This window comes from Camellia sinensis, chromosome 9 (assembly GCF_055761805.1).
Source record: "Camellia sinensis isolate YWXY chromosome 9, ASM5576180v1, whole genome shotgun sequence".
In the NCBI taxonomy this organism is placed as follows: Eukaryota; Viridiplantae; Streptophyta; class Magnoliopsida; order Ericales; family Theaceae; genus Camellia; species Camellia sinensis.
In genome coordinates, this window is record NC_138969.1 from 24,472,153 (window position 1) to 24,486,511 (window position 14,359).

General features: G+C 41.0%; 2 protein-coding genes across 2 annotated transcripts; both read right to left on the bottom strand.

The window, feature by feature from the left end:
• Positions 1–3,560: 3,560 nt before the first annotated feature.
• Positions 3,561–4,497, bottom strand: LOC145799298 (uncharacterized). Its single transcript, XM_082888848.1, has 2 exons — positions 4,360–4,497; positions 3,561–3,947 (listed from the first exon to the last, which is right to left on the bottom strand). Exons 1-2 carry the CDS (start codon positions 4,495–4,497, stop codon positions 3,561–3,563), a joined length of 525 nt encoding a protein of 174 aa, XP_082744974.1.
• A 3,094-nt stretch (positions 4,498–7,591) lies between these two features.
• LOC145799299 (uncharacterized) lies at positions 7,592–8,083 on the bottom strand. Its single transcript, XM_082888849.1, has one exon. The coding sequence runs from the start codon at positions 8,081–8,083 to the stop codon at positions 7,592–7,594; it is 492 nt and encodes a 163-aa protein (XP_082744975.1).
• Positions 8,084–14,359: the final 6,276 nt, after the last annotated feature.

Below are 14,359 nucleotides of genomic sequence, written 5' to 3' on the forward strand. Positions count from 1 at the left end.
CCAAAATTAAAATGTGAAAAAGATTTAGTATAGATATTACCTATAACATACTACTACCATTAAATTTACACTATTTTGGGATAAAATTCTGGTTAACTTTTCGTGGCAACTTTTCATAAAAATCTAGGGTAGCAGCTACACCCACTCCTTGGTTCGCTTTGGTTGTTTCTGCCGCTGTTGCTTTGGCTGATGCAGGTCAAGGGCTGCTGATTCTGTTTCTGCTCTGCTCTTTGGGGTGTCATCTTTGTGTTTATTTTGTTTATTTTATTCTATTTCAGTTGATTTCTCAGCAATTTGGGTATAGTGTTAGCATATGATTGTGCTTGTTTTTTTGTGTCAACTTAATTGGGGTGGATTTGCAGTACTTTGATGCTTTAACACTTTCCTTTCTTTATTGATATTTGTCTTGATAAAACAATCATTGATTTTCATTAATAAAATCTCTTTTTTACTAATAAAAATAAAAAATTTCATAATAACTAGAATTATATTTTATTAGTAGTTAGACATTTTCAAGTTCAATCAGTTTGACTCAAATCAAAATTTTAAATTGACAAAATTAAAAAGGATAAACTACACTTATAGTCTCTAAAGTTTAACACCCTTTTCGTTTAAGTCTTTAAAGTTTTGATTTTATCAATTAAGTTACTAAAATATTAAATTCAAATCAATTTAGTCTTGAAGATAATATAAAAATAAAATATAAACCCAAAGGTTCTATTAATTACTATAAGGCCCTATTTTATTATAGTTATGATTAAAAAAACATCCCTTTTTATTGTTAAAGCATTGTGTGAATGTGTTTAAAATTGGTATCAAAATCTAATTTCTCAGTTTTGATGATATTAATATATAATCATTACATATATTGAAGAAGTTGAATCAGATAATTTAAATAACAGTAGTACTGCTTTACAAATGATAATTGTGGTGACATAATTTTTGAATGACAGCACGTGGCCGAGGTATCACCGAAGTGACAGTCGATGTGCCACGTGTTCTGGGCATGGAGCCAAGATGATCTCTGCTAGCCCGAGGTTATCTGCTGTGTAACGTCCCGAAATAATTCAACATGAACTACCCACACTAATCAGCAATCACGCATTAATTACAGCAATTCTTCCATCTTTGCATAATTAATAAATGAGTCTTTACAAAAGTTCCACATGCGGATATACATTCAATGATAAGAAAACACATGAATCTATAGCATGTGAAGAATCTATTCTCAAAGCAACAAAATGCCCTTAAGGGCTTACAAATTCCAAGACAATAGCCTGGTTACACCAAAATGATCTCTCGGACCAATACACATTAGCCCTTGGCTTTGCAAGTTTACAACACAAACAAAAGAGCTATTTACTCTTCACAAAATATCCACGCCCTTAGTTCGGTGGAATCACCACATCTTTACCTGCACCAAATCCCATACGGGTGAGCATAAAGCCTAGTAAAGAATTCTCACAAAGTATATATAGTTATGCAACTCCCAATGTAAATGTAATGCCAATGCCATGCGATGCTCTTTTTAAAGAAATTTCATTTCCATGTTCTTCTCAAAGATTTCCATTTCTCAATAAAAGCTTGCAATCTCAACACATTTCAAAACTTTCAATTTTACACAAAGGGATGGTAAATACGACACTGGTAATCCCAAGGCTGGTGTTTGCAAGTAGACTCTACGAGCACTACCAAGCTGTCATTTTTACCGGTATTAACCAGAAGGGTAGATACCTATGCGTGCGGTTTTCTGGTCTTTCACCATGGACACTCAGGCCAACTTAACGAAATTCATCTACACCCCCTAATTGGACTTACCGTCGTATTTACCCCTTACACACTTCCGTAGTTCTCATTACAATACCATTTCTTTCACGAATGTAAATCTCTTCGATTTAGAACCACAATGCACAATAATAAATGAAATGATATGCAATGCAAAAATTTCCATGGTTCATAACATTCCTTCTCAAGTCAACCATATACCATCAATTTCCTCATTTCACAAGTCATAACAACATGGTCTCATCAAGGACTACACATGAAGTTTTCAAAACAATTTCTCTATCTCAATATATTTAAAAGATTACCATTCTTGCAAAACACATTATGGAATTTACACCGATTCATCTTCTATTCAAAGAAAGAAAAGAGTTTTATGAACATTTCCATGTTCCCCAGAAATCTCTAAATTTCTAGGGTTTTCACCAAAAACCAAACATTTCCCATCCCCATAAAGAAACCCCATTAAATCATCCTCTTGAGTTGAATGACTAAACAAGCCCACTGGAAATTTAATAAAATGATTTGAGATTAAACCCATTTTGGAAACTCTACATTTTAGATCACAAAAATCAAAATCAACATTAATCCTTCAAGGAACTTTTAAATCAACAACAACAATACATAACATATATATATATATATATATATATAACTCAAAAATTCCCAACCTCAAAGTAGAAGCTCAAAAGGAAAGATAAGAGAAACCCCAAGATGCTCCAAACTCGTATTTTCTTGGATCAAAAGAAAGCCCACTCAAAGCTCTAGCTTTTCAATAAAGAGACATGGATAGAAAAGCCCTAGAAATGGAGTATTTATAGAGAGAATGAGTGATAGAGAGAGAGAGAGAGAGAGAGTCGGATCTAGGGTTTTAGGGAAAGAAGGAAATGAAAAAGTGATAAACTTCCCGCTGCTGAGATCTGATGTACGCGAGGCTCGCTCGAGCAAAGGAGTTGTCGCTCAAGCGACCAAACACAACGAAAGAACCTCGCTCGAGCGGACAAAGTGAGACTTTAGGTCTACAACCCACCAACGCAGACGCACGTTCGAGCGCAAGAATGCTTGCTTGAGCGAAGGAATACAGACCTCGCTCGAGCGTGAAAAAACTCGCTCGAGCGTGAAAAAGCTTGCTCGAGCGAAGAATGCCACTCTTTAGGTCTAAAAGAGACGCAGACACACGCTCGAGCGCAAGGTTTCTCGCTCGAGCGAAGAGACACACCAGACAAGGCTCGCTCGAGCGCAAAAAAGCTCGATCAAGCGAAGGGATAAGTACCCAAGGCTCGCTCGAGAGCAAAAAGCCTCGCTCGAGCGAAGAGACAAAAACCTGGGCAACAACCACTTGCACCAACTCACAACCAACCTGTTCCAGACTCGCTCAACACAACCCAAACTCAAATATAAGGAAACAAATGGTAAAAACACAAGGCATAAACCACAGCACACAATCACGGATCGCTATAACCCTCCCCCCTTAAAGAATTTCGTCCCCGAAATTTAGCCAAACGAACAAACAAATGTGCTTATACAATTGTAATCATTTTAACAATATTTTCAAGTTAGAATGTCAACACCCAACCAACATTTACTTTCCTTTCCATCATCATGTCATCAAAACAACATCCATTCAAATTAGAGGTATGAGATTAAACATCTACAACAAAATATCATTCTTCCATAAGCTCATGTTCAATTTCACAATATATATACAACAACATGTGACCAACATTTTAACATTCTCCCCTCATCACTAAGGGGCATTCCACTCAAAATAAAGTCAATTAGGCATGTTCAAATAAATCCGGATACTTGGAGTGGACCTCCGCTTCTCGTTCCCAAGTCGCCTCTTCAATCCCATGGTGTTTCCACAACACCTTCACTAACGGTATGGTCTTACCCTGTAACACTTGCTCCTGGGTGTCTAAGATTTGAACCGGTCGCTCTTCGTAAGAGACATCTTCATCTGCCTCCAAATCATCCCAATTCAACACGTGAGAAGGGTCGGGCTCGTACTTCCTAAGCATTGACACATGGAACACATTATGAACCCCCGAACGTATTGGCGGTAAAGCTAACCGATATGCCACCTCCCCGATCCTCTCAAATATCTCGAAAGGCTCGATGAACCTTGGAGACAGCTTCCCACTTTTGCCAAACCGCATCAAACCCTGCCTAGGTGAGATTTTAAGGAACACATGATCACCTACTTTAAAGGATAAAGGTCGCCTCCTCTTATCGGTGTAACTCTTCTGTCAGCTTTGGGCCGTAGCTAATCTCTTTCGAATGAGAGCAACTTTCTCGGTAGTCTCCCTAACAATCTCCGGTCCCAACAACGGTGCATCTCCTACCTCGGCCCAACAAACGGGTGACCTACAAGGCCTCAAACGGTGCCATCTCAATGCTAGCTTGATAACTATTGTTGTAGGCAAACTCAATCAACGGTAAATGCTTTTCCCAAAACCCCTTAAAATCTAGGACACAAGCTCTAAGCATGTCCTCTAAAATTTGAATGGTGCGTTCCGACTGACCATCGGTCTAAGGGTGATAAGCGGTGCTAAAAGTCAACTTAGTTCCCAGTACCTCTTGAAGACCTTGCCACAACTGGGCGGTAAAACGAGGATCCCTATCTGACACAATGGTTACCGGAACCCCATGAAGTCGAACAATCTCTTTAACATACAACTCTGCTAAGTGCTCCACTGAGTCGCTAGTACGCATAGGAATGAAATGTGAGGACTTAGTCAACCTATCAACAGTCACCCAAATGGCATCATTGCCCCGCTGTGTTCTAGGGAGTCCAACTACGAAATCCATGGTAACGTGCTCCCATTTCCACTCGGTTATCGGTAAGGGTTGTAACAAACTTGCTGGTCTATGGTGTTCGGCCTTCACTTGTTGACAAGTAAGGCACTTGGATACAAAGGATGCCACATCCCGTTTCATACCCCTCCACCAAAATTGACGGCTAAGGTCACGATACAGTTTGGTGCCTCCCGGATGTACCGCAAGGCGTGAGTGGTGGAACTCCCGAAGCACTTCTTCTCTACAAGATTCAGGCACAAATAAACGGTCTAGGTAGCATACACTCTGATCCGAGTGAATGTTCAAACCCTTTTTTTCCTTCCCGTTGGAGATTCTATCACGAATTAACTCTATTTCCCGGTCTCCCCGTTGTGCTTCTACAACTTTGCTAATCAAGGTAGGTTGAGCACTCAAGGCGAACAAAGTTGCACCCTCTTCGGACTCACCCAATTGCAATTTAAATTCTCCGACTTCACCCAACATAGCCCACTCCCGAATGGCCACACTTGCTTAGATACTCACAGTTTTTCGACTTAAGGCATCGGCCACTACATTGGCCTTCCCTGGATGATAGTGTAACTCAAAATCATAGTCTTCTAAAAACTCCATCCACCTCCGTTGACGCAAATTCAAATCCTTTTGAGAAAACAAATATTTCAAACTCTTGTGGTCGGAGAAAACTTCGAACTTCTCACCATACAAGTAATGCCTCCAAATTTTCAAGGCAAACACTACTGCGGCTAACTCTAAGTCGTGGGTAGGGTAATTCTTCTCGTGAGTTTTCAGTTGTCGTGAACCGTAGGCCACAACCTTTCCCTCTTGCATCAAAACGCAACCAAGCCCATCCCGCGACGCATCACAAAAAACAGTGTATCCCAAACCCCTCTCCGAAATGATCAATACCGATGCCGTAGTCAATCTAGTTTTGAGCTCCTGGAAAGACTTCTCACAAGCCTCACTCCACACAAATTTAACCCCCTTTCTAGTTAATCTAGTCAAAGGCACAGCTAATCTAGAGAAATCTCTTACAAATCGACGATAGTACCCGGCCAACCCCAAGAAACTCCGAATCTCAAAGACATTCTTAGGTTGCTCCCAATCTTGTACAGAATCTATCTTCGAGGAATCTACTGTTACTCCCTCTCTTGACACGACGTGGTCCAAAAACTTCACCTCGGTGAGTCAAAACTCACACTTTTCAAATTTGGCATACAACTGATGCTCCCTAAGCAACTCAAGCACAATCCTCAAACGAGTCTCATGTTCCTCCTCAGAGGTCGAATAGATAAGGATGTCGTCCACGAAGACGACCACAAAACGATCCAAGTACTCCCTAAATATTCGGTTCATCAAATCCACAAAAGAAGTCGGTGTGTTGGTCAAACCAAAGGGCATTACTGGGAACTCGTAGTGGCCATTACGTGTACGAAAGGCCATTTTCTGGATGTCCTCCTCCTGGACTCTCAACTGATGGTACCCCGATCTCAAGTCTATTTTGGAGAAGCAACAAGACCCTCTAAATTGGTCAAACAAGTCATCTATTCTGGGCAAAGGGTATTTGTTCTTAACAGTAACTCGGTTCAACTTGCGGTCATCGATACACAACCGCAACGACCCATCCTTCTTCTTTGCAAAGAGAGCCGGCACTCCCCAAGGTGACGTACTAGGGCGAATGAAGCCCTTGTCTAAAAGCTCTTGGAGTTGAATCTTCAACTCATGCAACTCCGCAGGTGCAAATCTATACGGCGCCATGGAAATTGGTGCCGTTCCAAGCACTAAGTCGATGGTGAACTCAACCTCCCGGTGGGGTGGAAAACTAGTAAGGTCCTTGGGAAACACTTCCGGGTATTCACACACCACCCTTGGCAACTCAACTCGAACCCCGTCACTCTCACTATCCAAAAGTGTAGCTACAAGACCGCTAAGCTCATTTCTACCACTAGGATCAAATACCGGCGACAGGGCCCGATCACTCTTGTTTCCCAGAAAGTAAAAACAATCTCCACTCGAGGTGCACACTGTGACCCTCCGACGAAAACAATCAATCAATGCCCGATACGAAGTCAACCAATCCATGCCTAGAATGACATCAAAACTGGACATGTCTAGCAACACAAAAGCAAACGGGAGTCTACGCCCGGCAACCTCTATCTCACAATCACGACACCCCCGGTCTAAGTCAACTATACCCCCAACTGGTGACTCTACTCTGAGTGGAGACGCTAGCTGTGCCACTTCTAACCCCAATGCAGATGCGAATGCAGCAGATATGAATAAATGAGACGCACCCGTATCTATCAACACACTGGCCAGCAAATTACACACAATAAAAATACCTCTTACTACTGAGGATCCTGGCAACTTCTCTGGCGCGGTAACAGCATACACGCGCCCCTGTGGCCTCTGATCAACCCCCTGCTCCTCCCTCGGAGTGTAGGCCTACTGTACTGACTGAGCCGAAGCGGCTCCCTCATAAAATCTCGAAGCCTGACCTGAGTGAGCCTGCTGGTGGCTTTATGTCTGCCTAGACCCTGATACGCCAGATGCGCCTCCCAACTGTGGGCATGCTCTCTTCATATGCCTCGACTGACCACACTGGAAGCAAGTAGGCCCCTAACTCCTACTCTGAGACTGACTCTGAGATCGATTAGGCGGTAGTGGCAACATCTGCTGTCCTCCGCCCTTCTGCAGACATGCAAAAGCCTTGTGACCCCGGTTGGCCACATTTGAAGCAAGAAAATCCACTCGATGCACTCTTCCCCGAGCCTGTACTAGGCAAGGGGAAAGTGGATCTAGACTGTTGCGGCTGGGATTGGGACGAAAAAGTGCTCCTGCTCTTCTTGTTACGCCTAAAGTCCCCCTGTGACCCTTGGCCCCTAGACCTTGAATTCCGAAGTCTCTCCTCTTCGGCCTCCACTATAATTTCCACGTGTGCGGCTGCCTCCACAAGACGATCATAATCACGGATCATGTTCCCTGCAACCTTGAACAAGATCTTTGTCCTCAACCTCTACTCAAACTCATAACAACGACGTTCCTCCATCGCTACCAATTTCGATGCAAACCGGGGCAAACTGGAAAAGGCTGCTTCAAATTCAGCCACAGACATGTTTAGTTGTTTAAGGTCCTTGAATTCCCGCCTTAACCTCTCCCGAGCCGTGGGAGGTAAGTACTTGTCCTGGAAGGCTGTCACAAATGCCTCCCATGTTGGTGCTATCCGGCCCTTTGCATACTTCCACCATTGGCCGGCGTCACCTTTGAGGTAACAAGTAGCAAGGGTCACCCTCAACTCGCCATCATCTATATGAAGCATATCAAAGGTCTTCATGGTTTGTTCCAACCATTCATCCGCCTTCTTTGGATCGGGGCCGCCGTGGAATTCATCCGGCTTGGCCCTTAGAAACTCCCTTGTGAGGAAGCTAGCTCTAATCTCTGCTACATTCTCCCTTGCTTGGGTCTTCGCCCTCAAAATGTTCATGGACTCCCTCAATGCCCTCGTCATCTCTCGGGTAGAGCCCCCATTGCGGCTGGCCGACTTGCCCCGGCACCTCCGCTTGCCCCACTTGTTCGGCCATGTCAGCTTGGCCTAAACCCTCTTCTTGTACCGGGACCTCTTGGACCGGCACCTCAAATACTCCCCAGCGACCTCGACGTCGCCTTCCACCCCTACCACCTCGAGTTTGAACTCTTCCTGACATCCTAATTGAGAGACAAAGTAAATAATTTAGCACATAATTCCAAATGTTCTCGCCACTAACTTCACACGTTAGGCTAAAGTAACCACATACATCCTACCACACACACAATTTAATTCACTCCACATAAGCACGTAGTCACATAAACACATATAAATTATCCTTTTTAGCGATGAGATTCGTTCCATGAGAAACCAATAATTCTTAGTAGAATGAGTATTGATCAGGTACCCTTCTATTAAGACCTCAAGGAACCTAACAGGCGCAAATAACATCCCAAAAATCTAATCCTATACCCACATAATCGCATAAACATGCTGTCACATAATCACAAAAGCAAAACATTTCCTAGTCATGCGAAATGAACCCATTGTGGTATAACGACCACTTCCCGCGAGCCCCAAGTATTCAAACCCGATAGCTTTGATACCAAGATGTAACGCTCCGAAATAATTCAACATGAACGACCCACACTAATTAGCAATCTCGCATCAATTACAAAAATTCTTCCATCTTTGCATAATTAATAAAAGAGTCTTTACAAAAGTTCCACAGGCAGATATACATTCAATGATAAGAAAACACATGAATCTATAGCAGGTGAAGTATCTATTCTCAAAGCAACAAAATGCCCTTAAGGGCTTACAAATTCCAAGGCAATAGCTTGGTTACACCAAAATGGTCTCTCGGACCCATACACATTAGCCCTTGGATTTGCAAGTTTACAACACAAACAAAAGAGCTATTTACTCTTCACAAAATATCCACGCCCTCAGTTCGGTGGAATCACCACATCTTTACCTGCACCAAATCCCATAGGGGTGAGCATAAAGCCTAGTAAAGAATTCTCACAAAGTATATATAGTTATGCAACTCCCAATTTAAATGTAATGCCAATGCCATGCAGTGCTCTTTTTAAAGAAATTTCATTTCCATGTTCTTCTCAAAGATTTCCATTTCTCAATAAAAGCTTGCAATCTCAACACATTTCAAAACTTTCAATTTTAGACAAAGGGGTGGTAAATACGACACTACTAATCCCAAGGCTGGTGTCTGCAAGTAGACTCTACGAGCACTACCAAGCTGTCATTTTTACCGGTATTAACCGAAAGGCTTGACACCTATCCGTGCGGTTTTCTATTCTTTCACCATAAACACTCAGGCTAACTTAACGAAATTCATCTACACCCCCTAACTGGACTTACCACCGTATTTACCCCTTACACACTTCCGTAGTTCTCATTACAATACCATTTCCTTCACGAATGTAAATCTCTTCGATTTAGAACCACAATGCACAATAATAAATGAAATGATATGCAATGCAAAAATTTTCATGGTTCATAACATTCCTTCTCAAGTCAACCATATACCATCAATTTCCTCATTTCACAAGTCATAGCAACATGGTCTCATCAAGGACTACACATGAAGTTTTCAAAACAATTTCTCTATCTTAATATATTTAAAAGATTACCATTCTTACAAAACACAATATGGAATTTACACCCATTCATCTTCTATTCAAAGAAAGAAAAGAGTTTTATGAACATTTCCATGTTCCCCAAAAATCTCTAAATTTCTAGGGTTTTCACCAAAAACCAAACATTTCCCATCCCCATAAAGAAACCCCATTAAATCACCCTCTTGAGTTGAATGACTAAACAAGCCCACTGGGAGTTTAATAAAATGATTTGAGATTAAACCCCTTTTGGAAACTCTACATTTTAGATCACAAAAATCAAAATCAACATTAATCCTTCAAGGAACTTTTAAATCAACAACAACTATATATAATATATATATAACTCAAGAATTTCCTACCTCAAAGTAGAAGCTCAAAAGGAAAGATGAGAGAAACCCCAAGATGCTCCAAACTCGTATTTTCTTGGATCAAAAGAAAGCCCACTCAAAGCACTAGCTTTTTAATAAAGAGAAATGGATAGAAAAGCCCTAGAAATGGAGTATTTGTAGAGAGAATGAGAGAGAGAGAGAGACAGAGAGAGAAAGAGAGAGAGAGTCGGATCTAGGGTTTTAGGGGAAGAAGGAAATAAAAAAGTGCTAAACTTCCTGCTGCTGAGATCTGATGTACGCGAGGCTCGCTCGAGCGAAGGAGTTGTCGCTTGACCGACCAGACACAACGAAAGAACCTCGCTCGAGCGTAAGAAGCTTCGCTCGAGCGGACAAAGCGAGACTTCAGGTCTACAACCCACCAACGTAGACGCACGCTCGAGCAAAGGAATACAGAGCTCACTCGAGCGAAGAATGCCACTCTTTAGGTTGGAAAGAGACGCAGACACACGCTCGAGCGCAAGGTTTCTCGCTCGAGCGAAGAGACACACCAGACAAGGCTCGCTCGAGCGCAAGAAAGCTCGATCGAGCGATGGGATAAGTACCCAAGGCTCAAGCGCAAAAAGCCTCGTTCGAGCGAAGAGACAAAAACCTAGGCAGCAACCACTTGCACCAACTCACAACCAACCTGTTCCAGACTCGCTCAACACAACCTAAACTCAAATATAAGGAAACAAATGGTAGAAACACAAGGCATAAACCACAACACACAATCACGGATCGCTATATGCTGAGATACCGGAATCTGGGATTAGCGGATAAAGGACAAGAGTCCTAGAATGAGAGAAGACTTCAGTTTGGGTAAAAATAAGACTCTTAGAGAGTTTATCCCATTCCTATTGGGAGTCCAAGATTAGCAGTAATCCTAAGTCCATTGAAACTAGGCTTCTATTGGGACTAGGTTTGTGTTGGCTATAAAAGAGAGGCACCCTCATAGGTCTAAGGTATGCTTTTTATGCTCTGAATAGTGAGTTAAGCACTTTTTCTATCTTTGAGAGATAACTGACTTGATCATCGGAGTGCCCCCAGGTGGACGAACCATTGCTGGAATCTCTTCTTTTTGTGATAGGTCGTTCGGGCTTAATCTATTCTGCCAGTGTTCTCCAACTAAATGCTTGATTGGTAGTGTGGTCAGAAATTGACACACACAATAATCAAAAAAAATAATACTATAATCAAGCCATTAAAAAACCTCAACGAAATCAACTAGAAATTATTTACGAAGTACAACATCTACTATTAGATAAAGGTAAGCAATTAACTATTATAAAAAATAAACAAGAAAATAACACATATAATTATATTTTTCTTCTTTTTTTTTAGATTTTTATCAATAAAAAGAAGGAACTTTATTGATGAAAAACTCTAAAACCCTTTATTAATTATCTTTATCTTTGCAAGGGAAACTAGAACCTTTTGAATTAATACTATTATAAAAATAATAATAAAAAAATGGATCTAAGTAATTATAGTTTAGAAGAATTAGAAAGGTATTTTTATAATATAACAAAACCTAAGAGGCAAGAATATAAAAACAAAAACTTAAGAGCTAAGATTATAAACAGTCAGAACCAAAAGAGAACAAAAATGAAAGTTTAAGGACAAACTTGAAAAAAATTAAAGCTTAAAGGACCAAAGTGACAAAAATTACATACTTAAAGGACCATTGAAGTGATTTTTTGGTTGTTGGCTTCTGGCCAACTGTCCCATTCTATTGTTTTATTGAATTAATAAAAAAATTATTTTACTTGGTCGAATAAAAAAAACAAAGACCATTGGAGTATATTATCCAATTAATAATTTTGATGATCAAATCACAAGAAAGGCTTACTTTTGAGACTATGAATATATTTTTTCCTAAAAAAATTAAAAATATTAATAATTTTTTTTTTTTCAAATTCAATAGGATTCTCATACAAAAAATCTTAGATCCATTATAATTTTACACACTTAACAAGGGTCCAAGTGCTTTGTAACTTTCCTCCATCTCATGAATTGCATGGTCATGCACTTCCTCTCTAGTGGGTGAAGGTATGTCTTCTGGATCCCTTCTAGGTTTAACCCACCTTCCATAATCATTGTATACTAAACCCTTGTTTTCCATTTGGTACCAACATGGAGGTATCCTAAGCTCATCCACTAGCATGTCACATGCCTTGTTCACTAGGGCAACATCTCTTCTAGCATTCGAGCAAAACATCCAGCTTGTACTCATGAATCCATCAACAAGATGAAGGTATGTCTCTAGCATATGGAACCCTAGCACATTGAACCCACCACGCTTAAGATAAGGTGAAGAGCGCACGTCTAATGTCAATTCTTCTCCAACATGTGTGTATACCCAGTCCAGTGTACCGGTGAAATCATCAAACATTTGTAAACTTTCATTAAAAACAATCCCCGGAATGCGAGGGATTAGGTCTTACTTTACAACCATTCGTAGTGTTTTAACTCCCATTTGATGTATTTCGTCTCTAAAGGCGATGTTGCCAACTCTAGGTGCTCCAAATGATATGACGCTAATGTGAAGGTTAGGGATAGCGGTTGCAGCCTCATAGGCATTGAGTAACGCCAATGCACCTCCTAGGCTATGTCCAGTGATTGTGAGGCTCACTTGTTCACCTCTTGTCTTGAGAAATTTCACTAGTCTTTTCACTTCTTTCATGACTTGCTCTGAGGCACTTGACTTGTTATACCTAGTAGCATCACTCTTAGATATGTAAATGCTTAGAAAGCCACGTTCCACTTTAGCTTCCCCTTCCCCTATTGGCTCTAGCTTCCTCTGTAGATCCTTATACCACTTAGATGGTGCCACCGTGCCATGCCATGCTACGACTACATCCCTCCTCCCTATTCGCCTTGTCTTTTCATCATCACTCACTACCATAAACCTCATCCAATTGGAATCCTTACTCCATGTTTGACCTAGGGCTGACCACTCAAGCCATCATGGCACATCCATATGTGACATGGCATGAATGTACTTCCACACCTTGTAATCGTTCTTGGTAAGCCCTAACTTGTCAAAGATTTTGTCACGATTGTATCTACAACTACCACAATACTCTGAGAAAGAGTCAAAGTCAAAGGCATCATAAGTTGCTTGCGCAAATTCATCGTATTTGACAATCTCTCGTCATAGCCAGGGGTGAAGTAGGTTCAAAAGATTGTCCCAGTCACAACAATCTTGTATTTCATGCCACTTATCGGATATGTCTTCCTTTGGAGACATAGCCGGAGTGTTGTGCCTCTCCTCATGGTCAAAATGGATGTTCCAAAGTTTTTGGGTAGGTGGTTCAATATGGAGGTGGAAGAGGTTTGAGAGAGATTCGGCTAGGCGGATCGACTGGTTTGGAGTCTTGGGATTGGGTTGAGTGTCAATTGTTAGTTGATGATGGGCATGGATTTTGAGAAGTTGGTTGGTGGTGGTGTTGGGGTGTTGAGCCACCGGGATGTGGTGGTGGAAGGTGGAGGAAATTGTTTCCATGGTGGTGGTCTAAATCTCAAACAGGTCACTACTTGAAGGTTCTTGAGACTTTTGTTTGATCACTTTTAAGGTTTGAGAGAATTGAGGAGAGAGATGAGTTTATATAAGTGTGAGTACTAAGTAGATGAAATTTGTCACAGCTAAAAAAAAAAAAAGATGAAATTTGAATTTTGACTTGAAATAGTTTGTTTAAAGTTTCAACCTAGCGTGTTTTGGTAGTCCAAATTCTCGTGGGTCAAGAAACCGAGCAAGGATCCCCCCCTTCATCTCTCTCCTTCATTCCCTCCTTGCAGGGGCCTTCAGGTCTACTTTGAGGCCCAATTTTGATAATCCGAACAGTTCATATTTTAATATTTATTCAGTATATCATACCTGTAAAAAATCAAGCTGATCGGATATTAGAAAGTATGCGTTCAGAAAATTGGGACTACAAACTATTTTTTAATAAACAGTTTTCCGAACACATACTTTTTGATATCCGATCAACTTGATTTTTTACAGGTATGATATACTGAATAAATCTTAAAATATGAACGGTTCGGATTATCAAAATTAAGTCTCAAAGTGGACCCAAAGGCCCTGCAAGGAGGGAATGAAGGAGAGAGATGAAGGGGAGGATCCCAATTCCAAGAAACCTTCCAATGTTAAACCAGGTTGTGATTTGGCCACATCTCTTGAGAAAATTTCCAAATATGCCACTTTGATAATAAGGCCTTGTTTGGGAACAGGCTAATTTTTTGGTTAT

Coding starts and splice junctions, on each gene's coding strand:
- LOC145799299 (XM_082888849.1), bottom strand. CDS start 8,083: ATGACGAGGGCATTGAGGGAGTCCATGAACATTTTGAGGGCGAAGACC.
- LOC145799298 (XM_082888848.1), bottom strand. CDS start 4,497: ATGCGTACTAGCGACTCAGTGGAGCACTTAGCAGAGTTGTATGTTAAA. Junction 3,948..4,359: donor TGTGGCAAGGTCTTCAAGAG/GTACTGGGAACT, acceptor TCACCTAGGCAG/GGTTTGATGCGGTTTGGCAA.